The following is a 26,669-nucleotide window of genomic DNA, read 5'->3' as shown; positions in this document are numbered from 1 at the left end:
GCTACCAATATACAACACATATGCGTACATTAGAGGAGTGCCACGTAAGCCGAAAGGCGGCTCGGGCGGTCAAACAGCCACAGCACGGAGTGCAAAGAGGCGACAGATGGGCTTTGCGCGACGGGCTAGTCTAGGGTAGGGCACATTGTATGGGAATTGGTGATAGGTACGCGTGTGGCACGACTACCGACACGTAACTTGAGAGGCCAAACTCAGTTGCTGTCCCACGCGTGCTTAGTACCCCCGGCGTTCGCACTCGCATGCCGGAGGACCGATACGAGTATAACTTGGACCCAGCTCTCGTGGGCGCTAATGCTCCGGAATCTCGAGTTATCCTAGATAGAAAAGCAAAGTAGGCCAAGTTGTACACAGCTGAGTAGGTTCATTGAATTCTTGTGCCGGGAGGCAGCCATAAAGTGCTCTGAATTGTCTGTCAGCGCTAAACACAAGCCGGACCCCGGGGACTGCCTATTTTCAAATGCCCACTCTTCTCTTAGCACCTGGTGCAAGAGCTTGAGAAGCTCAACTCCCCTACAGTGCCACGGACAAATCCCGGGTTCGCAGCACGTCTGCTGCAGGATGCAGCCCCGACGGCGTCATGTCCGGAGATGTCTTCGCGGAGTGTCAAATGAAATCAGGACAGAGGCACAACAAGCGCGCCTCTCCCCAATCGCATGCAAAACCCTATCTGCTCGGCGAAGCGTCCTCTTCTGCCGCTGTGCGGTGCAGAGGCACTTCAAGATAACTGCGCGCGGTAGGCCTCTTCCCTCCGGCGGGTCGGCTGAGCAGGCATCAGAGCTCAAGAGTTGACTGGCACGTCTGCCTACGCTGCTCCAGCTCCTTCGTCTCTGTATGTACCTGGATCCAAGGGGAGGCGTATCGCTACGAGGCGGACAATACATGCTTACGAGTTACGTGCGAGCAGTTGCAGTTCCGTGTTGCCAAGCTGCTCTGCGCAGCTCAGGAGCTCTGCGTAGACTTCAATCGCCTGTCCCCAGAGGTGTAGGTTGTCGAAGATAACTCCCAGCACGTAGAGTGTCTCCGCGGCCTCGCTCAGGTTTCCCTCCCTCCTTGCTGACTCCACGAGAAGCCTCGCGTCGGCCAGCCGCTGGGCTTGGGAGCGAGGTCCATGGTCAGGGTACATCTCCCTTTGGGCTTTCCTGATGAACGTAGGACCGCGCACACGATAATGGACAGCGCTGCGTGTACACCAGCTCACGGGTCCACTGTCCATTCTCGGCAGGTGCCTGTCATAAGCGAGGAGCCGTGGCACTTGCACAGAAGCAGACCGACTGCGCATGAGTACCTTGTTCACTGCTGGGAACCCAGCCACCCCCCAGCACAGATATCCCAGCAACGCCCAACAGCCTCCCCTTTTCTCGAGCTTGCCGGCACTGCTTGTGGCCCGTTGCAAGAGCGTCAGCCTCTGTTTGTTCTTACCATTTGACTCTTTTAAGATACCGTATGGGCTCCGCCGAAAGGCTGGGTCCTCTGCTGTGTTTGTCGAACTTGATTTGTCTGTGGAGTCCTGCCATCGCGCGGACACCTTTGCCGGAACTGTTGTCCTGTTCCCTCTCAGAGATTCGCCATGGCGTACAGAAATGGAACGGCGACTCTGGCCGATGCAGCTGGCGGAGCTCCAGATTCCCCGGGGAGGCGGGGTCGCTCCGAAGGAGTTGATTGTGGTGGGCGTCCGCGCCGTTCACAGGGTCACCAACAATCCCCAAAAACCCGAAGCGAGACTGCAGCAAACCACAGGCAGACAACAGCAAGAAGACGGCTTGCAGGAGAGCCCGGCAATACTTGCCGGTCCGAATGCAGCAACTGAGATAGGCGTTGTGTAGCTGGTCACTCTGTCCACCGAAGTGTGGCACGCTAAGTTGACGTTACGAGGACCTGCCTGTCTCCGCATCCACGCAGCTCCTTAGTAGGGCTGCGTGGAGAGCCAGCTCTTTCCTGTAAGCCGTCTGAGTCGCTGCACCTCAGGAGTTTCTTGCAACCCGTTCGAGAATCCTTTTACAAGCATCACGTGAACTGACTTGTACGACACCGAGACGGCTCGCGGTGTTTATTCGCGAGGCTCTCTGATCGTCCAAGCCGACTAGTGCCTTACTGCGAAGGCACACCTAAGGTGGTGGGGCAAGCTGACGGCGGAATTTGTCATAACGGTTCCCGAATTACTCCAGCACAAAGGAATTTACATACAGTTATCAGAATACATGGTCTAGCTAGATCGTTATGTCTTGCAAGAACTGCCCTTCTTACACTGCTTCCTGAGTGTAAACTGTGCACACCATCCGGAGTATGTCTCTGGAACGGCCAGCATAGAAGTATGGAGCGCAAGCAAACGTACAACGGTTGCGTCAGGGTGACCTTCCTGCCTTAGCGGACCTGCAGAGAGGTCGCGCCTGCGCAACCGTGCCAGCTTCGTGACGCCCCTGACGCGGTGACCGAAAAATACCGACAGAGCGCCTTCTTCCCGTCACACCTGTTTGCCTCCTTCCACTCTTGTTGCCCCCCCCGCCCGCAAAACAGCTCAAAATCTAGTGTACATATATATTCAACTATTAAATTCTGCCCGGAAAAATCAAGCACTGCGGACCTCTGGTTTGTGCTCTTAGTGTACATTTTGGGAGATCGCTGGTTCTTTCGAATCAGCGGGCGGGCCGACGCCCTGAGTACACTGGATATTTGGGCTGCAGGTGTTTGGCACGAGAGACTCCAGTGTCTGTACGAGTTCTTTGTCCGAGAGTCGACTACCTCGGGTTGCTTCTCCTGGTCACGCAAGTACCTCAGCAGAATTTTGGGACACTCCATTTTCCCCCGTAGATAAGCAGTTGGCGAATACAGCCCAGCTCTGCGGGTTTTCATTCCGTAGTGCGCTACCATTATTTGCTCTCCCAACTGCGCAGACCAGGCTGAGCAGCAGCTAGTCGTCACGCTACCACGAGCCAGAACCGCGTCCTCAGTGCCTGGCTTGCTTTCGATACTGTTTGATCTGCCACCAAAGTTTGTCCCTGGCTCCGTGGTACGTGCCCCGAGCGGGGTGCGTTCTCAAGAAAAGAGCACTCCGTTCAGCGGCAGTCTTGCCGACGTAGATTTTGGGAAGGGCAAAAGAACAAAAAACTGAGCCGCACTACTAACACACCGCGGTGCGTTCCTTTTCTTAGCAGAATGTCTGCCTTACTAGGTTACAACCAATGTGGACCGGACGCACGGGGGCGAGAGCACTTCTCGAGGCGGAAGTTCCACTGACCCACGTGACGGCATCGGAGTCGTCGCTGTCGTGGCTGACGGGGAACCGTTTACTAGTTGGTGAGACGACTATCGGGGGGCGCTATTGCAGCAGGACAAAAAGGAGTCCTACAGTGGGGACGGGTCGCTATTGCACGCCCGGATGACTCGGGTTACGGTACAAACAGTTTCGAAATATGATCTCTGCGCAGTCCCCTATGACCCAGGCGAGCTGAGTCTTCTGCCATCCTGAGTCATGATAGCAATGTCGGGGCCCGTTTCCTGTTTCAGAAAACTGTTTTGCCTGTGCAAATGTACCGGCTTCCTGGCACGGAACTAGTACCCTGAGCCTAGCGTCTACAACTCTGACATGGTCTGTGCACACTTGTCAGTAGGTAATCCGCCGCCAGTGATAACGGACTCGCGTCTGTGTCCCGGTCCAGGTGAAAAGAGAGGAGTAGGCTTGAAATATCTGCTTTCTTGAATGTGTTAGAATTCAGTTAAACAAGTGTCGAAGTGAGGTGTGCAGGTGTCCGGCCCGAACCTGACCTGTTGTAGAATAGTGGGCTTGGACGCCCTCACGTGACTTGCCGACCACCTGCAGTTTTCCTCAAACGCGGCGCCGTCCCGCTGGCGACTCCGCCTCAGCTGAGGACACCTAGGCTTTTGAACTGTGGTGGCCGCTCGCGGGAAGGCGTGTTTTTTCTTCCTCTGCTGCCCCTGTACCGTTTTTGCCCGGTCGGCACCAGCAAGCATTCCACCGTCTCCCCTCACGCCAGCTCCAGCGTCAGTTTCCTTTTCTTCTGCCTTGACAGTAACGGCTGGGAGAGGCTTGGAGCACGAGACCGCTGACCCCGCCGCCAGTCCGGCATGAGAAAGCATAGTATTAAACATTCTCTTCGCCCTGTCTACCGAGAAAGCGTACTTCGTCGACGCCGTGTGGCCACCCGTTGCCCCGCCTTCCCAGTCCCTTCTTCAACAGAGACAGGACACGCTACGGCGCTTACTTTCCTCTGTGAAATCACCTCCTTCGGACAGTAGCGAAGCACATGAGCGCAGATTTGCTAGCCGCCCCGTGCTTTGGGAGAAACTTAGACTTGCACCGTCCCACGGCTTCCCCGCCTCCATCGATTCGCTGGTCCTCCTCAAGCGAGCAACACCGCCCTCACCCTGGGGCGGGAAGCCCCTCGACTAAGGGCATCGTCTGATGACTTAGCAGCAAGCAGAGCTTTACTACAGGATTAGTGAAAGTACCGGAGAACGATCCACGAGGGAGGCAAAACCAAACACGGACAAGAGCTCGATTCTCAAGCACCGGTCACAGGGGACAGAGACGGAGCGAGTGGCGGCAGACAAGGGCTTGTCCTTGAAGCGCAGGCGGATCCAACAATGCTGCGCTTCGCGCCTTCAAGATTGCGTTGCCGTGGCCAGCCGACTAACTGCTAATCGGTTCAGCTTCCGAGGAAAAGAATGCCGAACCCCGGAAGCTGGAGAGCTATATCCACGGAGTGAAGGTGCGCTGCAGAAGGCGACTCCAACGGCACCTTACTGAACATAGAACCAAAGCAGTTCCGGAGAAAAGAAATACTAGGGCCCCACGCTGAGCAAAAGAGACAGGAAAGCCGAACCGGCGTACAACAGTTGACTGGACTCAACAACAGGCATTCATGGCACCTGCGTGAAGCCAAGTGGACATCACAGTTTAGGGGAGGATAAAATAGATGATGAAAACGCCGCAGCGCCCCGCGCGGATGAAAGGGTGACGTGCCAGAGTACTGGATCCTGGAAAGTCTAGACGCGGCTGCACGTGGTTGGCAACCCCAGGATCCCTGCGGAAATAGAAAAAAAAGGAGAGCTAAGCGAATTGACCGGCGCCTGTTGAAGCTTGCAGGGGACCGAGCACAAATGCGCACACGTGTTAGCAGTCCGGCAAGCACGAAGCGGGGTACCCCGTGAATCAATAGTCAACCCAGAGAAGCACCTCCTCGAGACGATGCGCGGATATCAAGATCATGACCGCGGGGGCCAAAAACGCAACTTCTCACAAGCATGATCGCGCGCCGTCGTCCCCCCCCCGAAGCCGACAGGTAACTTGTAGAGCTCGGACCTTGTGCGATGCTTGCACTTGTACGTGATTTCGTTACTGCAGCACAAGACACTGCTTTTTAGTATTCGAGCCCGGCCTAGCTGCTTCGCGAGGAAGGTAATGAAACCAACAACTTATCGATTCTTTAACCAGAAGGGGAGAAATGTGGTGTGCCGCTATGGGCATGCGAAGTGTGTGCGTGGTTGTGCCGGGCTGGTGAGCTCCCTTCCCCCAATCACCACTGGCTTCTGGAGTTGTGCCAATTACTTGGTCGCTCCCTGGTCCAACTTACAACTTGACGTGATTGATGCGATACCTGAACAGGAAAACTAGGCCGGCACTCTTTTAGGGAGACATTCAGATGCAGTATGGTGGGCTTCCAGTGGTCTCCAGCCGGACATGCATCTGCATGCGACACCCCGACTTCCTTCAAAGCCGCCGCATCGCCCCATCCATCAACTGTAAGTAAAAAGAGTCAAATTCGTCTGCGTACGAAGAGCGCTGACCGTTCATACACACTGAAGCTCCGCTATCAGCGAAGACTTCTAGATTTGTTTGACGTACGCGGCCTTGCACGGCTGGTCTAGGGTACTAGACAGGCATGAACGGCCCCAAGCCACTCGCAAAGCCAAGCCACCGCCGTTGCGGTGGGGAAACGTCGCAGTATCCCGTCGGGTTAGCCAGCGGCCACAAGAAGAAAAAGGGCTCAGTAGCCTCCATTACGTCTCTTGATTGCACACACTCGCGGGAGGAAAATACGTTTCCTTCCTACTGCCTTTAGCACTCCTCCGGGGCTGAAAGCCCTACGTCGTGTGTTCACGTTCATCACGCTCTGCGAAGGGCGCACCCCACCATAGTCAGACACAAGCCACTTCATGGTGGAATCCTGTGCGCAGCGAGGAAGGGACCCACGCACACAAGGAATGAACGGGAATCCCTCTAAGGTGTCTCAAGAATGAAGACGACAGGGATGAATACAGTACAGGGAATGTCGTAAACCACGAGTGGTGGTCGAGATTTATATCGGGGAGAGCCAGAATGATGTTTCTCAGCCGGCACTGTTGCAAGTGAAGCAAGATCCCAAGCTGTGCCTACATTGAGCGCCCTGCCTGCGAACTGCGTATATACTGTCCACTGTACATATACCGCGTTGAAAATGACGGAACAGGAAGAAGCAGCTGACTTTCAGGCGGACAGTGAAAGCATGGTGGGGACCGAGAACGGCGGGGCCGCAAAAGTCACGCTCGGTAGCAGTTCACCTCGAGCAACTTCGCCAGGGGAGGTCCAGTCGAACGACCCACAGACGGAGAATTGGGAGCCGCAACAAGAAAACTACGGTCTCGTCGATACGGAAGACGTTGACAGCCCGGCTGACCGCGAGATCCGAACAGCCACGGACTTACGGGATGGCACACCTGCGAATGACGAGCCGGAGTCAGGCTTTCCTTGCGGGGAAGAACGCATGTGTAGTGCCGGCGATGCAGAAGTAGAGACCCCATTCGAACTCAAGAGGGGAGACGGCACCGGGCAAATGTCATCGGAAAATATAGCCAGCGAGAGAAGCAGTGTGGAACCGAGTAGCGGCGTAGCCGAGAACTCAGACTGTAGCCAGGAGCCCTTTCCAGGAGTTCCGACCAGTGTGCTCGGGTGCACGTCGGGGTCATTAACGGCAGGTGTGAGTAGTTTCCAGGCGGAGACAGCGGATGGGAACGCTGCAGAGGATCTGGCTAGGGGTGTATTCCTGACAGAGAGGGGCAAGGGCGCAGACGAGCACGCAAGACAGGAAGCAAGACGGGCTCTCTTCGAGACTTTGAAAGATGGTCCCAAAATCCGAGAGGGCGTGGACCGCCTGCATGGCCTCCTGGGCACACTTGATCAGACCGTCGACAAGCTGATGGCAGACCATGAGCGGGACTTCCTCCTGGCGTTTCGTACGCATATGTACACTGTTCAGAAGCAGATGGACTATTTCAAACAACGTGCAGATGAGGAACAAACGAAGATCCTAAAAGACGTGAAAATACGAGCTTTGGAGAAGGAGCTCAACTGGTTCATGTCAGAAGCACTCAGGCTCGACAGCCTGTGCAAACAATACCAAAAAGATCTGGATAAATGGCGGGACAGGGCCGACGCCCTCTCTGAGGATCGAGCCTTTCTGGAGACGCAAGTGAAGTCATGCAAACGGCAAATTCTTACTCTGCAAGCGAAAGTCGATGGTGAGCTATAGGAGTTTTGGCACGCTTTCTAATGTGATATCCCGGCTGATGCGGAAAAGCATAGAAACGAAGGAATACTGAGTCCAAGCTGATACACTTCGTGGGTGAATGTAACCTCGCGGAAGCAGTACCTCGAACTCCACCTGCCATCATCCGCGTAGCTGGTCGTCGGTACTCGACACCGCGTGGTTGATTGATTGCGTTGTTACCTCAGCCAGGAGGTGTTCGCGCCAAGAGATCCTCTAGCTCAATAGCTTCCTGCGGCGAGTCCGCTGGGAGAGCCACCTCCGTGAAACGTCATGAAGGTTTGCAAAGCTGAAGCCAGGCCGAATGGTCTGCAAGCTGAGCGTTTGTAAATACTGGAAGAAACGTCAATGCCCGCCTCCTTTTTTAAGCAGACACTGAGTCTGCCTGCAGAACAAAGTGATTTTTAAGTAATTTGTCTCGTCCTGACACTGCCAAACCTCTCAGTGCAAGCACGCTCATCATGCTTGGTGCGCTTTGTAGATGCCGTACGTCTGCAGGGCTTATATTACAATATTCTGTCTCCGATCTTCATAGGCATTTCGTTGTCCGAGGAAGCGACTCGCTGACTAAAGAATGTCAGGTCATGTTACAGTCGTGGATTTCAGAAAGGCTAATGCAGAACACAGCCGAAGCTCCCCTGGGACTCTGACGTGCTTCTCAGAACTCGAGAGCAACTCGCGGAAGGCGGCCGAAGCGGCTACTGTCGCGCAAAATTCGTCGAACGCTGCGCAGGCTGTGAGACGCGGACGAGAATTGAAATCCTACGGATGTTACCCATTTTGACGGTGATTGGCAAATGCCGTGCCTCTACGTGCTAGCGTTAGTGAGGTCTAATGGTTGCTGGACGCGGCTGGGATTGTGGGTACGAGCCGCAAGGCGTGCCTTCACGTCCTACCAGGTTTACCAGAGAACGGAGGGAAGCCGTGTCACGTCTCACCACCTGCCAAACTATGAGGACGCATACACGTCGCCGAGAGGAGGCACGGCCAAATACGGCGATGTGCTTTGCTAGGATCGACGTACTGTAGCCATGTGCGAAAAACTCCAGCACTAGTTTTGTCAGGAAGGCATGCCTTTCCCACGCGTCCTCGCGAGCAACGGAAGTCCCGTGTCCCCACCCAGACAGGGTCGTCCACCCAGTCGTCCTTTCTTCCTCCCACAGCTAGTCGGGTACCCGTGAGATCAAGCGGCTATGCTGGTGTTCATGTCGGGTTGTAAAATCTTGTTTCCGCAGGTCAGCGAGTCGACAGTAAACCGAAGCTACCAAAGACCGACCCAGTGGCACGGCGGACCGGGCAGTCCACCTCCGCTTGCACCCTCTCTCGGTGCCTTCGAGCCCTCGTTCTGTGCTCATGAGTCCTGCCGAGCTTCTGCTGAATTCCTTCGTGCTCAAAATACCAAGCTCCGTGCGGCTCTTGACCGCGAGAAACGCCTCACGAAGTGAGCTGGAGAATCCCGTGCCAGTCCTTCTATGGTGCCCTTCCCCCCCCTCCATCCGTGTCTTGGTCTTGCTGGGACGCTGGAGAAACACGACGACTCACATGCTGTCCCGAAGTGACTGCTCGCCCACCCGGACAGTCTTAGGCGTCCGAGGCACGGCACGCCAGCGTGGAATTTGGCGCAGAGGTGGGAACCCCCCAGCCCTCCTCTGAGAGGGCGTTTTGAGATCCGCCGCGACCCAGTATTTCCGAAGCCCGCGGGAACTTGGGAAAGCAGCAGCACATCAGCGTCATCTTTGTTCGTGGGTTGGGATGCGCGTGTTTCAGTGTCTGCAAGGGACCATAGAATATGAACCCGGCAAGGCGACTCCACTCAAAACGTCCTCCAGGCAAAAAATGCCCCACCACAGCTCCACAAGCTCGACTCATTTCTTCCGGCGCCAGACGTAGGCAGACTTCGACACAGGGGAAGGGATGCTCATCTCTCAGTAGTATGCGTCCAAGTTCTGTCCAAGGTTGGATGTGGTGGTATGGACTTGCACGGGGTACCAGACATCGGAAATCTACTGACGGATACTGTCTCCACCTTGATTAGGGTTCCCTGTTGCAGTAGGTAGCCTTCGCCGTTGGTCGGAAATACCCGCCCTGTGCGCAGGCAACTCCGACTGCAGCAAAATGACGCATCCGCGCAAAAATTGGAACTTGAGAGCTTCTTCATGCATTGCTGCGAAGAAGTGAAGCGCGACATTCAAATGAAGAAATCGAGATCAGTTAGCCGTGAGGGCGGACTGGCCACAGGTGAAGAGCTGGTGGATGATTCTAGTGCAACTCTAGGGTCTCCAGGGCCCGTCCGCAGGTGTGGTCACGCATGACTTCCTACTCAGGCCAGTCCAGGCCCCAGACCTCGAGGGGATGGCGGCGAGATCCGACAAGTCTGAACTAGCCTTGAGAAGACCATAGACCATCCCCCGCGTGGATAGACTTACTTGGGCTCGCGAAAGCAGCCCGAGGACCGGTTGGGGCGTCGGCCAAGTGGGTCTGATCTGTACTCTTCTCTGAATCCCTCGCTTCCTCTGTGACTGGACCCTAGGAACTTTGCCTGAGGAAATTTCCCTTCAAGATTTCCTCCGGACCGACAAGCGCCACCTCCTTGAGCTCGTGCTTGCTAACAACGAAGTTCTGGTGAGTTAAAGACAACCAGGCGCCAAACGCTTACTGCGGATCTCCAAAAAGAGTGTTTTCTTGTTGAGGATGCCAGTTGACCGTACACCAAGAAGCCGACTCCTGTTGCAGATGGCTTCTTGACTCCAACGCCTGGCAGCGTTGCCAAGTAGGGACTGTTCGCACCGACGGTAGGGCCGAGGTTCTCGGCTTCCCCCGTCCGGCGTGGTCGCCACGCGCCTTCAGAAAGTTTGCCCAGATTCGATCTGGCACACAGCTAGGGCCACTTCGCTTGAGAACCTGGTGTTTTTGTGCTTTGTGTGCGGTTCAGGCTCAGCTCCACGAATGTCTTTTTCGCTGCCACGCTGGCCGAGGGTCGGAGCCGCGTCACAGCTCCGAGGAAGCAGAAAAGGCAACTTGATGCTGAAGCTGGCCCTCTATTGGACAGCCAGTTAATGCACGGGACCACAGACAAGCGCCACTGCGCGCGTCCGAGAAAAATGCTGAGCGGCTGTCCTGGCTGCACGCCGGGTTGTTCTCATTCAGTGATCTCGCAGCGTATCTGAGAGAAATCACACCCGTTCCCTGTTCGTGACAATCTCGCACGCTCTCTACCGGCACTTGGAGTAGGGAGTCAGTCTATACTTGTAGCATCGGGATGAACCTCAGGCGTCGATTAGTTTTCTTGAAGTGTGCCCAAGTGCTGCCGGCCCGACATTTCGGAACTGGGAAGGCCGATTCACGGTTGGCGAAGTGCCTTTGATAGTGCCAGGTGTTTTGCTGACCGGTCTGCGCTGCGGTGCAAGCCGGGCGGTAGTAAACACGTTTCCGCCACAACCACTGTCTCATATACCGCGAGGCGAGAGCCCCCAAAAGGGCGTCGCGTGTCTCTTGGAAAAGCCGACAGGGGCCACCGTTGGCTGTTCGCACCCCCAGATACTCACCTGGCTAAGAAGAAGACGAGTACTCCTGGTGCGCTGTCAGCTGACACCGGGACACCCTAGCTACTCAGGAGTGCTTGCGAAGGGGACATCGACACTTCTTTCGCTGTGATCGACTACCCGGCTCAAGGAGAGCGGGCATTCCCTGAAAGGGACTTTGGTCTCACTGCTGCTTCTCAATTTCGGGCATCTGCTTTCAAACGGAGGACGACTGTACACCCCGTGAGGTCCTACATCGACCACAGCTATGCAGTCTTTCATAACAGGATACACGTGCACGTGTAACTCGTCCACACTCGTAAAAGCAAAAGTGAGCGCGGTTGGGCCGATGGCATCTCCTCGCCTCAGAGCCTCTTATGCGGATCACCAAAGAGCTGAAATCTATAAACTGATTGGCCCTGAAGCCGGAGACACCCCTCGTCGCTCAGCAAGGCACATCCGCGACGGTCGCGGCGAGTCGTCTTCTCATACCGCCCAACAGCAAGAGGCGGAAGTCTGAGGCGATTGCTGCCGTTCGGGATGCAGCTTACGGTGGCACAGGCATACTGAAACACACGCGGAGAGATGCTCGCTCGATCTGCTGGACAACGGAGTGCTCGAGCGAACGAAGTGTAGGGCATGGCAGCGCATAGTGATGCCGCAAGACCGGCTTCGGTTGGCCCTCTCAATTTCAGCCACCTCCATCCTGTCGCTTACACGTTGCTCGCATTCATGCTTCGCGTCAGCTTGCAGCTGCGAGTGCGATGGCCCCAGGCGCACGCACCTCCGATTCGGGTGAGCATTTGTTGTCACCTAGAAAACAAACATGGCGAGAGGATGCAGCAGATGTCCTGAACAGGCCAAACAGTGCTAAACCCTAAGCCTTTTGATAGAACCTTCTGCACCGGATGGAGCGGCGCAGCAGTCGATTGAAAGCGTTAGACACTGGGGTGAGATCACAATGGCCACGAACGAGGTCGCAGTCCTCCCTTCGCAGCGGTGCAACCAGGGCTCGACCGCCGAAGGCCGGGCTCGCAGTTTGTCCCGTTCCCGTCTGGCGTCTCTCTGGACTCCGATCAAGTGGAAACACAGCATGTGTTTACGCGCTCCAGAGAAAACCAAGCGCTTCTTTAGCTGACACGCCGAAAATTAAGGAGCCAAGTGTAGAGACCCGTGCGCTTTCTCGTGAAAGCGCACGGCCTGAAGCCAGACGTTGCGCTTAGCGTGGGCGTGCAACAGTTAAAAACGGAGTGAGTGAGGAGCAAGATAGGACCCCGGACTTTATTTACTGTGTGGGACGTACTCAGGCCAGGCAGCACCTATAGTTCCGGGCCGATCGTACGGTCATGGGCAGTCGCGAAGCACACCGAAACCGAGACGGGTTTTCGTGTAAGGTAAAGTACGTCGCTACAGGACAAAGCAACCCTGGCAGGTCAACAGAGAACAACTAACAGCGGAGATGAAGGTAGCGTGCCATAGTGTTCGGGTGAGCATCAGTTGCCCCGTTCGCGTCTGGAGGTTGAGGCGGGCCTGCGCGATGACGATACAGGCCGGCTCGGTCATGCATCGACAGCCGCGTCCGTTGCTGTTGTCGATGCATGACCGAGCCCAATTGCCCAAGCCCGGTCGTCGAGGAAAGACCTGAATCTCGTTCAGATGTAGTGAAGACTAAGCTCAGTGCGAGATCCCGTTGTGAGGAAATCAGAACCGCCATATGCACCTGCACTGCTGTTGCGTGTTGCGTTCTCAATGCAGCTTGAAGGCACGTGAGGACTGCCGTCACAACCGGCTAAGCGAAGCATCCTGAGCTCAGCGCCAGGGCCTCATGGGAGAGCGGTGCACCTGCCCAAAGACAGCCGAGGCGGCTTTTGTTGGCCTAAGGTGCACAGGCTCTCTCCGTTCTCACGTGGGCGGCAAAGAAAAGGGAGCAGGTCCCTCGCAACCCGCTAGGTCGTGACAAGGCAAGTGCAAAAGAAGACGCTTTGCCGACAGAGAAAACTTCTCAGAGTGACAGAGCCGTACAAGGAAGAGCATCCGGTTGAGGCGAATTCGTGGTGCGGCCGGGTACAACGAGGGTGATACCAACGGCTACTTGCGTTTTTCCGCACAAGCAGCGTTACTTCGGGAAGCAGGTGGGGACGCGGTGTGCCAGCTTCTGCGGGAGAGTGCGTCATGTGTGTTCCCAAGGAAGCCATCTGGCTCTGTTACACGCAATCATATTGGGAGTTCTTCCACTGGGGTTACGCCAGCAACCAGACCAGACCACAGCTGGTACAGAGCACTATAATGGTCGGCTGCGCCGCTGTGCCGAGCAGACAGTTCTCACGTAGTCGCTTGGGTGGCCGCAATACAAGCCTGCTTCTCAGAGGTCTCACAGGCTTACCTTGTGTCTTCTACTGGACAACTTCATTCTTCTAAGAGTCCTCCTGTGTGCACAGGTTTTTCTCATGCACTGCGATCTCGCCTTCTGCTGCCTCCCTAACACCCCGGTCATATAGGTCACAAGTCCATTGACGCCGGGAAAGGCTTTCGGTAAAATTGCCTCTTTCTCATGTGCCTTGACCGACGTCACCGACACCAGCTGTCGCGCTGGAAGCTTGGTCCTCGTGCTCTGTCCGCTCTCGGTCGCGACATGACGGACTCTGTTGAGTTGTTGCGACTAGGTGCCCTTCTGGTTCTGAAGATTCGGTGCCTGTGTTAGCGTGGGACACTTCACCGTCTGTGGGTGCTCGGGCCTTGCAAGTCGTTTCTGTCGCCAGCCCCTTTTCCTCCTGTATCTCTCCCTCGAACTCAGTCTCTCCGGTATCTGGTTCACTCGGACTGCTGTGCCCGCTGAATTCTCCGTCACTTTGAAGTCTTGCGAATCTCAAACGGTCCAAAAGAACTGAATGTTGGCAGGGCGGACCTCCCATCCGAGTCTCCGGCAGCTGGAGTCTTCCGGTCACGCACCTTCCCCCACTCTCCGCAGGTTCAGCTTCTCTTTCTGCTGGCCTCAGGGGCTGCTCTGCTATCACTCCTGGCTCCTCGGCTCTCCCCACACGAGAGTCCTGTCGGAAGAACAACGGTGTGCCGTTAGTTTTCTCACGGCTGATTTTGTATGTAGTCTTGCTTTTGTGTCCCCCCGCGAGCTCAGAAATCTGGCTGCTCACCGTTTGCTCACCCAGTGTTGCCTGTCTTTGTACGGTCTCCTCTCTTGTGTGCCACGTACAGCCTTTCCGTTCCCCTCTACTGTCCTCAGCACACGGAGCGCCCCCGAAGGAAGCCTCAGCGTCCGCCGTGAGCTCGGTGCTTGCAGTAGCCCCTGTAGGCACTGTGCTGAGGCTCCCGCTTTCCCTGCTTGTCACATGCCGAAGCAACAGAGCACCAAACGCCTCAGCTCCCAGACTTGGTGGGCCATCCAGTAACCCTGCCCCACTTCCGAAAGGAGCTAAAGCCGCGTCATTTCCTAGAGCCACTGCTAAAGCCGTGGCAGGACACCGGTGGAATGGAGAGGCAGCACTAGATGTCATGAGGAAGCGGGCCGCCGCTGCGGCGCGCGCTGTCGCACTCCGAGGGTAGTGGGCTGCGACGGCCGCAGAAGCAGCAGCCGCCAAGGATATAGAACCAGACGGGGTACGCGGGGAAGCCGTGCCGAGAAGCGATTCGGTGGTCTGTCCGCCTGTGCGCGAGGCATTGTTTATGAAAGAGGATTGCCGGTACGGTGAGATGCTCACGCTCTCTCCCAGCATAGCGAAATGGTTTACAGGCGTGAGGCGTGCCACTGTGGTCCCAGAGCCTGTGAGAGAACCACGAGCTTGTCTGTGGTCTCTTGCTTCGTCATTGGCTGCTGAAGAAAGTGTCGGAGAAAACGCCGGCTCGGCTCGTGGGCTCAGGCAGAAAGTGAGGGGGGGGAGTGTCACCCACCCACCTTGCGAAGGCGAAGAGAGGCCAGAGGCTGGAGAGCACGGAGGCGGTGCCGGGCATCGAATGCCGTACGGACTATCGCAAGAACCACCGACGCTGCCGTTGTGCGAACCATGCTCGTCTACATATACACGCGTAGGCTCCTGTGGATCATCGGTTTTTCGTTGAAGGCTGAATCTGTGGCCTTGGTAGGCTCTTTCTTCGGGAGACCTCGAGGAAACTGGAGACATTCTGGTTGCCCTCACAGAATCCTCAAGTTCCTCTTCTCCGCCCTCTTTGGTGGAGACAGTGTTACTGCAGTTTTTCCTAGTGGTGATCTGTTCTGAAAATCCAGTAACGGAGGAAGGTTGCCCGGTCTGGAGAACTGAAGCAGGTGTCAGCTGTTGCCTTTCCGTATGAGCAGAAGTCGTCGCCTGTAGACTACAACCCTGTCTGCTGAAGTCTTCTGACGATGTTCCGTTCATGCGTCCACTGCTTCTTCCTGCTGCAAACATGCTAGTAGACTCGAGACTTCTGGAGAAAAGGCTCGACCGCGCGGCGGAATGCGGGGTCGCAGACTGCGGTGTTGTCAGACTGCCGGATTTGGCAAAAGAATGCCGATAGGCTGCTGGTGTACTGTGGTAAAGTCCCGAGCAGAAGTGGACGTGGAAATCTTGCTCAGACCTCGATTCGAGAAGAAGGTGCTGCAGTTCATTATCCGCTTTTACACACTGGTCGTGCAGGATGGAGCACGCGCGATCCAGAGACCGATGTGGTACAAGGGCGATCTCTCGGGCATCCTGGAGCACGTCCACTGCAAGGAAGACGTCGATCAGACTGGACACAAGACGACAAACCCGGCAGGTATGGAAAATGGCAGGAGGTAGTTGTTGGCCGCCTCGCAGTCCAGATCCCCTTCGACATCCACCGCTGTACTTATGCAGTCTTCTCACCCAATGTACACTGTCGGGGGGTACAGCTAAGCCGGTATCTCATTGCACTCCAGGTGAGGCGGGGGATACGGGACACTCGACGGCGTGGTCACAAGCCTTTACCTGCCCGGCGTGGCTATCAGCCACAGAAAATATATAATCTCTTTCCAGCTTTCACGCATGTGTAGAAGAAAGTGCTGGAGCAAACCTCCGCTCCGTGCGAGCAAAGAGTGTTCAGACGGTCTTTCCCTAAGGGAGATAAGACCTCCCTTGATGGAACGACTGCCCAAGGTACCAGTGGACTGGAGGCGAGCTCACAACACTTTGGAAACCCAAGTCTGCGGACAGAGGTGCCTTCTTGCGAGTCTTTTCGAAGCTTGTGTGTGCCTGCGTCGGGTTGCTCATCGCACTGTTCTGTGCACAGTACGACAGACTTCCGACGAACGTAAGCGAAGCAGCGAAAGATGATGCTATGGGCAGCTAGGTGTGGTGAGGCTCTTCATTACGTGGGAGCCACTTCAGTGCAGTGTCTCAGCGAAGCGGGACTGTCGCGGAGCCGATTCGATATAGGTATGCTTGGTGTCCAGGAGCTATGCATCTCTCATTAGATATCTCCGGGCATGGCAAGCAAGCAGCGAAATTGCTGAAGAAGTCTACAAGTCGCTACTGGAGTCGCTCTGTTAGACTAAATGTCTCTGTCAAAACGGAGGGTTGAGTGGCAAGTGTAAGCTCTGCACCAGGGAGTTCGTGAAGTCTCACCTTTGAAGCAGAGTAGCAGGAGGCTCTGCAGGAGCGCTAGCCCCCACAACCTCCGGTAGGTGGTCCGCAACGGGAAAGCAGTGCACGTGACTCAAAGATATGAATATCATCCAGACACTCATAAGGATGTTGTGGTACAAGTCCTGGAAGCAAAGCCGAGGCACAAGTGCGCAGATCAAATGAAATCGTGAGAAGTTGCTCCGAGAATCGACAACGATCCCACTTTGTGGACTTCCTCCTGGGAGAATGCACGCTATCAGAATCTTCGAGGGAGTGTCCTAAAGTGCAAACAGACCCACAGCAGCTTGTACGGCCTCACCTTCACATATATACAGTTGGTTGCCTACGCCTAGCACTTGTGAGGAAAACGCTTGGAGCCCGCTCGACATGAAGTCTCGTTTTGTTGTTCTTTCCTCCCGGGGCGCGAGCATGTCTGTTTCACGGATAGCACTATGCTGGGCAGGACTGAGTCGCCTGCTCAGAAGCAGCGTCCTTCGCGAAGCTCAGCAGAGACGTTTGACAGTGTCCAAACCCCGCCTCACAACGCTTAGCGCACACCACCCAAGAAGTGAAGCAAGCTTTCATCTTGTCTGCTCTGATTCTGTGGCAACCTGACAGGCTGTAAAGTGCGTCATTCCCTCTCTTTTTCGGCCTTACTGCCATCTGTGCTGCCTCGAAGACGGGGTTTGCTTGGATTACTCCGACACCAAGGAGAACATTGATTGCCAGACGCTGCCACACTTGAAAGAACACCAGGAGCTTGATAGAGAGGAACTTCTGCAAAGGTTTGTATGGCCTGACTAGAGATTCAGTGCAGATGTAGAACTGAAATAGGGAAAGCATGCAAACAAAGACCGATCCTAACAACACCACGGACGTTAGCGCGGGGACCGTTATCAGATGGGACTCTCCCAAGTGGAACAACAACGACCACAAGCTCGGGAGACCAGAAAGCGAGGCGGAAGTCATATTCGTGTCTTCCATCCTTGAAACTTCAGAGGAATTGGTGACAGGGAATAGCTGAAGAATGTTGACAGCAGGGGCCGAGAGGACATCGGGGGGTCCGGTTCCCGTGGGACTAGGCGACACCTGTTCTGGCGCAGGGGCAGCTTGCTCGTCCAGCACGCGAGTAGGGTTCACTCCTATCCTGTGGAAGGAGAGCGCGGAGGACAAATCGGAAGGTGACAATGGCTGGCTGGAAGGTGTTAACAATGAAGATGGGATGGCAGGTAGAAGGTGGGAAACTGGGCTGTTCCTCACTTCAGCGAAGCTGGTGTCGTCACCTGCCTGAGTTAGGCTCTCCGGCTTCGTCTCCCCGAGTATCACAGCTTGCGTCGTGCTGACTCCCCCCGGAATAATAGGAGCTTGGCTTGCTGAAACCCTCGAGAAGGCCTTAACCGCCGCCAAAGACGTTGATGAATCTGTCCTCGCTATGGCTTGCAAAAGCGAAATAATTCCCATAAGCGGGACAAATAGGACGCACTGCATTACGCCAACCTTCATGTAACGAAGGATGTGAGGGGCGGGATGAAAAGGAGAGAAGAAGAGATTGAGCGGCGGCACGGGTTTGACGGGGTGTGGATTGCACGCCAGAGTCAAAGAGATGCAGCGGTCGCTGCCTGTGGGAACGAAGGGCCAAAAAGAAGCATATACGGTAGAAAATGGCTTGCGTATAGAGCTTCCTTAGCTAGCTCGAGGTTTGCAGGGCTTTCGTTTAAACGCTTTTCTATACGCATCCTTGGATCTTTCGCTACAATATGCAACTATAGTGTCTCCGGCGTTGTCACACGGATACGTGAGAGGGACGTTTGTTTTGCCTAGGGCAACTGTCTCATCGATACTTCTACCAAAGCGTTAACAGAGTGAATTGCTTTCTTCTCTGCCATCAATGAAAGCTAAGCAGTGTAAGCCGGTCTCGGCAGGTGACCAGTTGCTGCGAACCTCTTCTGTAATACAGGAACCTAAGGTCCATCAAGCCCGATGTGGCGCTCGGCAACGCTTTTTCGGACAAACATCTCTTAATCTTGCCAAGTACTGAGCAGATAGTATTCGCGACAAATTCAAGAGGACGAGCTGCGACTGTCAACAGAGAGCTCGTATCAGCCATTGCTCACCGCAACAATTGATCATCAAGACGAGAAAGCTATACAGGGCCCCGGCCTGAGCCATATCTCTCAGGAACTCAATAAAAACTTCCTCCAGCCGCGCTTCTGAAGCGGCGGGGTCCCGAGAAGATCCGGAACTGGGAGAAAAGATGACATCCGGTCGTTGTTTTGGGGAGACTGCGACTACCGGTTGACTTGAATATACTGGACTGTCCGAAGGAGTCGAGAACACATCAGACGACGGCGGCGGAGACTGTGTGGAAGCAAACTGGCTATTGAAGTTAGACGGCCGAGAGAGGGACACGGAAGAACGGGAGGGGGCCGCGTCGAGGAGTGTGTAGGCAAAATATGCGAGAGAAGCAACGGCAAAAGCAGGCCCGACGAGACAGATACGGCAGATGTAGCGCTGAAGATTTGGCTCGTAGTAGTGCGTCAGATGCTTGTAGACCAAGGCGGAGGAGACGACAATACATGCACAACAGCAGGCAAGAGCGACAACTACGAGGAAGAGAAAGACAGGTGGAAGGGCGGAGAGTACAGCGAAGATTCGCGAGGACAGCAGGGACGTAAACAAAGTTGTGACAGCAGGGAACAGTTTAGGAAAGGGCGATGCCTCATGCGGGAGCGCGACAGCGGACGCAGTCGCCACAATAGGAGAGGGAACATTAGCTGAAGGCGAGACTCCGAGGTCTCCAACAGCCTTGCGAGCAGCGGAGGAAAGACCAGAGGCGATAAAAGGAGCTTCAGGAGAAGTCGAGGGGGCCGTGGCAAAAGGGCTGGACGGGGAAGAAGACGACACTGGGAGCATCGTTTCATCTACAGCCGGTCCGGCAGCCAGTGTCACTGATCCTGGCTGTGACTGCGCGGTGTGCTGTAAACCAATACTCCCTTGCTGGTAGTCGTATGGCCTGTTCGTTGCTTCGGAGCCACTGGCGGGGACTGCTCCGACAAGGCCCGACGGCGGTTCCGCGGCTACCCTGTCTCGTTCCGGTTGCCAACTTTCCGCAGCCGGAGGCTGCTGCGAAAAAGGGAGGAGGATTCCGAAGAAGAGAAAAACAAGAACCAGGAAACCGATCAGGAAGAAAAGCTCCGACCTTCCTCTCCGGCTAACAATCCCGGCAGGTTGACCGACCGAACTCAAACTCAGCCAGTCGGAGCCGGTGACTGAGGACAAGACGGACCCACCCTGAGTAGATGAAGAGAGGCGTCTCACAGAACTGCTTGCAGTGCCGTCAGAGCTTCTCTCACAGTCTCTGTGAGGACCATCGGCGGAGACTGAAGACGAGGTACTGCCGCAATGGGGGTGCTGTTCAGCGTTGTCGTACGGGGATATCTGGAGTGGTGTGTCAGATGCTTGGTCTCTGAAAGGCAGAGAGGTACCAGGGCAAAGCCGCGGTGGTCCCCAGCACAGCCGAACCCGATCCCGGCCCCTGTGTAAGGAGTCCCGAGGACTTTCGCCTGCCGGGGCTGAGAAAAGAGCGTGACCAGTCCGCACACAGTCTGCCTTCTCAGAGACTAAAGAGGACGAGCGGTAAGGCGTGCTGGCATCGACGATATGAGAAAAAGAGGCAAAAGATGAAGATGATGGAGGGGATTGCATTAAGCAATCACTGGTGTACAGCAGCGGGGTTGTGAGAAACTGATCTCCAGCCCCTGCACCTGGATTTTGCGAAGCTGTTGTGGCAGTTGACAGCCCAGATGGAGATCTCATTGCAGTTGAACAAAGAGGTGTTGTAGCACCCGACAAGCGAATGGGTGACTTGCCCGGAGTCGGACAGGGAGGCGCAGCGAAGCAAGGCGCCGCGGCTCCTGGCGCCGGCCATTGATACGCGTCTTCCTCGTCTCGATGCTCTCCAGAAGAAAGCAGCGACAATGACGAAGAGGAACCGGAGAGGCCGGTATGGCCTCGGAGCCGGGGAGAGAAAGTATCAGCCATTTTGACAAATAAAGACTGCAGGTAGGGAGCACACGACGGATACACAGGTTGTGAAGCAAGCTAATCACTTTTGAGGCCACCGGTTGGGCCTCAGAGGAGTAGCAGCAAGCCGCGTTGCTCTGAGTTGATTGGGCTACGACTTGGCGACCTGGCAAGCGATCAACCCTAGGAACAACGACCACGAGTACACTAAACGTGGCACCGCTGAGGCTCAAGTATGCTGTTGCTTACATGCAAGGCGGGGAAGGACCTCAACGCTGTGCGCATCTCTCTCTACTGCCCTTCCATCGGTGATAACAGCAGCTCTTCTAGCATGGAGAAGAAAAACAGGAGAGCTCTCCACTGCGTAGCTGTCCCTTCATGAAACTGGTGGTGTGTGACTGTTGCCGAATTGCCGAGCCACCGACTGTAGGGAATAGCCGGAAATATGGGACACCGAGACATTGGGGAGCGTGTCTTGACAGGGGTGCATCCAAGAAACGAAGAGTCGGTCTTTCGGAAGAAGACTCTGAAGCTTCCTTGAGACGGACGGCGAGCTCGAAGAGCGGCACTTGATCTTCATTCGGCTGGCGGCGAGCAGTGTCCTGACTGCTGCAGGACCATTGGGAAAAGCATGCGCCTGTCTATTACTGGAGGGCTTAGTCTATCTTTAGCCGATTAGAGAACTCGGACGCAATGTTCTGGCCGGTGTTCTCCTTCCGCAGGTCTTGAGCGCGCCTATCCGTAACAGACCCGCCGGTCCTGTCCAACAAGTTGCAATATTAGAGAACGGAAGAAAACTCTAGATCACCGGAGCTTGCCCACTGGTTTAAGCTTTGTTGAAACTTCGGGTGAAATAATTGCACGTCCAAGGAGGTGCTCTCGAGTTAAGCCTCTGTCCTGTGGTCCAGAGTCAGATCTTTTTGACATGTAGTTGCGCCCCCAGAGCGACATGCGGGAATGGACAGCTGCACTCGTCCGCCGCGGCCTACCCACTACGAGAATGAAGACGTGAGCGCTCTCTCCTTCAAAAAACCTTCGTTCGTTGAAGGGGGGTGCGTCCTTAGGAAGAATGAATCCAGAGGGGGCTGAGCCCAAGGATGAGAGCTCGAACAGGCGGTCAAACATCAGCACGACACAGGCCGGAGAGGGGGAAGGCAGGCTTACACTTTCTTGGCCAGAGGTCAAGTACGTAGTGCCCGAAAAAATAACGAACCCGATATGCTGCGCGGCGCCAGGGTTCCTGGGTGCACTTTCCTGGGGTGCTTGGAACGCGTGAGGCCCCCCGAGCGGAGACTCTTGAGAGGCCTCGCGGGAGACGCTCCCACCCCCGCGTCTCGCCCGTGAGTCCGGGCATGTCCCGGCTGGCCTAGAACTCGGACTGCCAGGAAAAAAACGAGCGGCAGTGTATTTCGCGAGTGCAGGCAAAGCCGCCGCTTCAGAATAGTTTTTCATCAGTTCTGCGTGGCTACCTCTCAAATTCCGGTCGCCCTCCACCAGAGACTACTGCGAGACCGCCACGGCAGGAGACGGCACCTGCGCGCCTCCGGGGGCAGGGTCCCAGAGAGGTCCTTATCTCTCACATAGCAGGGTGAGCAAGGATAGGCAGGAGACTGCGTCACGGGCCTTCCACTATCAGCTCCGAGTTGCTGGGCTCTCCCGAGATGGCTGAGCAAAGAGGAATAGGCCGCGCCTGCTAGCATCTGATACCGTTGCCACCAGAAGCCAGAGTCCTTTTTCTGCGACAAATACGTTTTCCGGGTGCGGCTTTTTGCCGAGAAGCAGCAAGTTTTTCAACGAACATGACTGCTAGATAGCGTAACGGGTGCAGGCACAAGCAAAGCTGTGTTCTTTCTGAAGGGCCAGCTCAGGCCTGCTTCGGACGGAAGCTGCAGTACCTTATCCTACGAACAATCACTCGTTCACAGGAATGTTCTGGGACGTCGGGTCGAGTATCAGGAGGAACTGCCACCTGCCTGAAGACCACCACGCGACATGCCGTTCTCAACACTACTTTAGCTCATAGCGTGCAAGCTCCGAACTGACTATCCACCCGGAACACGACATGTTGGACAGACCTTCGGCCGAGTGGTCGCCCGCGTCGCCCAGGCGGAGAATACGCCATACCGATCTAGCCGGTGTTTTTGTTAGCTGTTCAGAAAGTAACAGAGGGCAGGACTGTAGTGGCCGCAGGCTTTCACCGCTTCGAGTAGGCGCGCTGAACACCACGGTACGGCTGCGTCCACGCTCACAGCGCCTAGCGACGCTTCTTCTGTGTAGACTGTAGCTTGCGGCGTGAGGTGCTGGATACCTTGTTAAGAGCATATTTGAAGATACCTCAGACTTCTTCGCTTTTCTGGTAGATGTCCACATCTCCTAAGTAGCTTGTAGTTGCTCATTTCCTCTTGGAAGCAGCGCAAGTAGTAAGAGCCTAAAGGTCGTAGCTGGACGATGGATCGCGAGTGGACGTCATGCGTAGCTATTGCTCCTGCACGGACAACTCGAGAAGCGCTGCTCCGAAATCTAAGAGAGAGCATTGTAAACGCAAGGGTCTCCACGTTGGGTATCTTCCTCGTCATGTGAGACGATTATATGGTCTTCGTCGTTGCTGACTAGAAGAAACTTGCTCGATCAAACCCCGATACCGGGGAGACTCAGACTGCCAACCTGTGGGTGCGCTAAAAGTACGTTGCGTCCATTGAGGGAAAGAATAACTGAAGGCCACGTTGGCTGCGTTCGTCCGGCCCTGTTTGAAAGCAGCTTGTAAGGACTGGAGGCATGCGGCTGGGCTGGATGGTTGTCTGTCAGGAACTGGCTGAGCTTCCCTCCAGCGTCTCTGGGGGTGCAGCGGTACGTTTGTGCCTCCCGGGTCTCATAACAAAAGTACTCAGTGCGGCATCATCCTATTTCAAGTAGTGAGAAAGGACTGAAATGCAGCTACAACCGAGAAAGATTTCCGAGTTTCGGGCACCCAAGTGGCGAAAGAAGTGGCCGTGTGGGGGCGGTGTGGCGTGGGTCTCACCACACCCCTGTTTCCCTGAACACGAGATTTTGTTTCTCATGGAGAAAAAGGCTGAGCCGAGGGTCTCCTCCTTCCACTTAACATCAGCTTTTTGGCCACACTACACGACAGAAGAGGGGCCTTCCGCTCCAGTTGCTTGCGTCCGAAAGTGAAGTGAGGAGAAGCGCTGGGCTTTCCCCCTCGCGGAAGCCGTTGTGAAGCGAGTCCGCCAGGAGAATGTATACGCTGACACGGCCTGGCCAGCACCCGAACTTTTCAGATAGCTGAACCAGCACTAGTTCGTCGACACCTTTGGGTGGGGTAGCGTTATATTCGCTATTCGGAGACCAATTCGGGGGACCCGCTCCGCATCTGCTGCCCGGGTACTACGGGCTCCGTGGACCAGAGGTACCGCACCTGACCGCGCAGGGAAACGATCCCACTTGGCGTCAGCCGGTGACATCTCAAGGTTGTCTATCTCTGCCGAACATAAAGCCGGACAACTTCCCTTTTCTCAGGTGCTTGCGTGTCTGCTGGGTTGCTGTTCGTCTGCAGGGTCGGCGGTGAATAAGCATCTGTCACAAGGCGAACTAGGAGACGGATGATCGGTGCCAAGGTTCCTGCTTCTCCCGTCAGCGACTCCGAGTCATCATTCGTAACGCATGCACCGGAGTTCGTGTCCCTTCCTGCAGGTATGCAGTGAAACGATTTCTTGTGTTGAATTTCTCTTCTTTTTCGCTTCGAAATGGAACTGAATGTATGCTGCAGGAGCCCTGTCTTCTGAGGGGCAGGAAATGACAGTAGCTCCCTTGTTCGCCTGTCTTGCTTTCCGCGCAAGGCGCGGCAAGACAACAACGGCGAATAAAAGAGGTACAGCAGCCGGCGTGATTGGCGGTTGTTCTCTAGCAATCTCCGTGTCGTCTCTTTGTGTATCTATGCAACACCTACTACGATAGGAAGCACCAGGACAGAAAGCGACTCAAGGACACGGGCAGAACTCGAGCGGTATGCCGATGTCCAGACTTTCGGTCTTGCGAGGACTTGACGTGGTGTTGTCCTTTCTTTCCCAACCATGGGTACTTTACGCTCGTCGGTTTGGATTTTATGGTGTTTGATTTTGAGGTGCGACCGAGAAGCAGGAGTAGCTCCTGCACTCGCAAGCACTGTTGGCGTTAGTGCTGGTCTGACTACCACCTTTCGCACCGGAGGCTCGAATCATCCTGACGTCTCCACACTCACAGCAGACATCCGAGAAACTTCTTTTTCTTTTTCGCCTGCCTCTATTTCTTCGCTACAAGCAGCCACCCCCTCTTCAGAAGTCTTCTCTTCAGCCACGGCGACGGGGGGTTTAGGTGTCAGTACATCACAAGAAGGTGACTCTGAGGACGAGTCGTTGCCTCTGTTGTTGAACAATCTGTACGATGCTGTTGAAGATGGAGAGCATGCATTCTCGTCGCTTAACCTTGAAACGGGCCGGCCTAGAGAAGACCCCCCATCATCTGACATCACCATACAGCATTCGCGGAGGCGTTCTCCTTCCGATATCAGGGTCTTTCGTTTCAAACACCACAATTTCAACAACCGCTTCCAAAAGAATCGACAACTCAACATCGAGAGAATCAATCATCACCCAGCTGTGATGACACCCCCTGATGCTGTACGTGCGGGCGCGTTGCTGAAATCACCATTACATTTACAACGGGTCGAAGATGAAATCCATCCAACAGAAGAAGAGAAGCCACAAGGAGAGAACGGAAGAGGAGGAGCCGTCGCGCCCCCTGTTTCGGTCCCTTCAACACCGGCTTCCTCATCACACTTTCCTTACTTTGAGCTTTCGCCTCTTCTCTCTTCTTTCCCCTCATCTTTATCCCGTTTTATGAGTGATTTCTCGTCCAGTTCTTCTTCTGGAGACAAAAGAAAGAAAAAGACCGGAGGTGGTGCACTTCACCACAAGACAGTGAATGATGATCTTAACAACAATTACAACAAAACATGGACCCGAGGCAAAAAGCTCCAAAAGATCTTTCTTTTTCTTCTTTTAACGTCAGGATTCTTCTCATTAGGTCAGATGATTGACCAGGTTCTTTTTCTCCCTTCACAGTCACATCCAGAGATTTCTGATGACACCGTTTTCGGGAATTTGAGTCATTTCTTATCCACACCTCTCTTTGGCCCTGAGACGGTTCCTCCATTACTTTATACTATAGCCAGATGGGATCTCTTTGGTTTTCGGCCGTTGTTACAGAGAATCTCTAGATCGATATATCGATACTTTGTCTATACACGACGCATCTTTGAAATTCCTGATGAACGAACCTTCTTAATCATTCGGCGACTCTTCATCTTCTTTGCCACTCTTCTATCTCTCACCGCCGTTATTTCGTCTCATCTTTTACGTCGTGTGATGCCTCGGAGCTGGCAAACCATCATAAGAACGTGGGGCCTTGTTCCAGGGCTCCTCTTAGGACTGATGCCCGTTGTCCTTCTTGAATACGATTCTCAGCTTGAATATGTACATGTCAAGCCTATTGATAAAGATCGTGTTCGTCGCATTAGCAAAACATATCTCCTTCTGAGAGGAGCAAGTCTCTTTGGGCCCCTTTCACCAAACTTAACCTTACTCCATACTGTCTATGTCTTTCTTGTAGACGCGTGTATCTCCATGTCTCTTGTAACCTCTCTCATGCAAGCTGTCTATACCGAAGGCAAAATCGACTTCAAAAAGAGTGTTGCAGGAAGAAAGTCAATAGACAGACAGATAGACATGCAAAAACGCAACAGGCCATCAACATGAAAATGTCTAAGATAATGAAGGACTGAGGAGGAGGAGAAGAAGAAGAAAGGCCACAACGAGTTCGATATCGGAGGCTAAAAAGAAGCCTGTCTCTCTTCGAACAGGTCTTCAATAGGGATCTTCTCAAATTCTTCCTCTAATCCTCGTTACAACGTTCACGGCCTCCTTTCACCTCCTCTTCCTCTTTTTAACTTCCTT

At 54.8% G+C, this 26,669-nt stretch overlaps 3 protein-coding genes across 3 annotated transcripts in view; 2 read left to right on the top strand and 1 right to left on the bottom strand.

Annotated features, from left to right (window-relative positions):
- The window catches only part of CSUI_006816 (major facilitator family protein), a 10,732-nt gene extending 8,990 nt beyond the window's left edge, over positions 1 to 1,742 (bottom strand). The window contains exons 1-2 of the mRNA XM_068066968.1: positions 1,441 to 1,742; positions 909 to 1,160 (exon numbers count right to left, since the gene is read on the bottom strand). The gene's annotated coding sequence lies outside the window, so the exon portion shown is untranslated. The remainder of the gene's footprint in view (positions 1 to 908; positions 1,161 to 1,440) is intronic.
- A 7,780-nt stretch (positions 1,743 to 9,522) lies between these two features.
- On the top strand, positions 9,523 to 10,584 carry CSUI_006815 (myosin heavy chain; the record flags this gene model as incomplete). Its single annotated transcript, XM_068066967.1, has 4 exons — positions 9,523 to 9,530; positions 9,658 to 9,800; positions 10,093 to 10,184; positions 10,495 to 10,584. 4 exons carry the CDS (start codon positions 9,523 to 9,525, stop codon positions 10,582 to 10,584), a joined length of 333 nt encoding a protein of 110 aa, XP_067921052.1.
- Positions 10,585 to 24,180: 13,596 nt separating this feature from the next.
- CSUI_006814 (uncharacterized protein) lies at positions 24,181 to 26,666 on the top strand. The gene has a single exon (XM_068066966.1). The coding sequence runs from the start codon at positions 24,750 to 24,752 to the stop codon at positions 26,469 to 26,471; it is 1,722 nt and encodes a 573-aa protein (XP_067921051.1). The 5' UTR covers positions 24,181 to 24,749; the 3' UTR covers positions 26,472 to 26,666.
- Positions 26,667 to 26,669: the final 3 nt, after the last annotated feature.

This window comes from Cystoisospora suis (assembly GCF_002600585.1).
Source record: "Cystoisospora suis strain Wien I chromosome Unknown contig_3510, whole genome shotgun sequence".
NCBI lineage: Eukaryota > Apicomplexa > Conoidasida > Eucoccidiorida > Sarcocystidae > Cystoisospora > Cystoisospora suis.
This window is presented reverse-complemented; position numbering and strand designations above follow the sequence as displayed.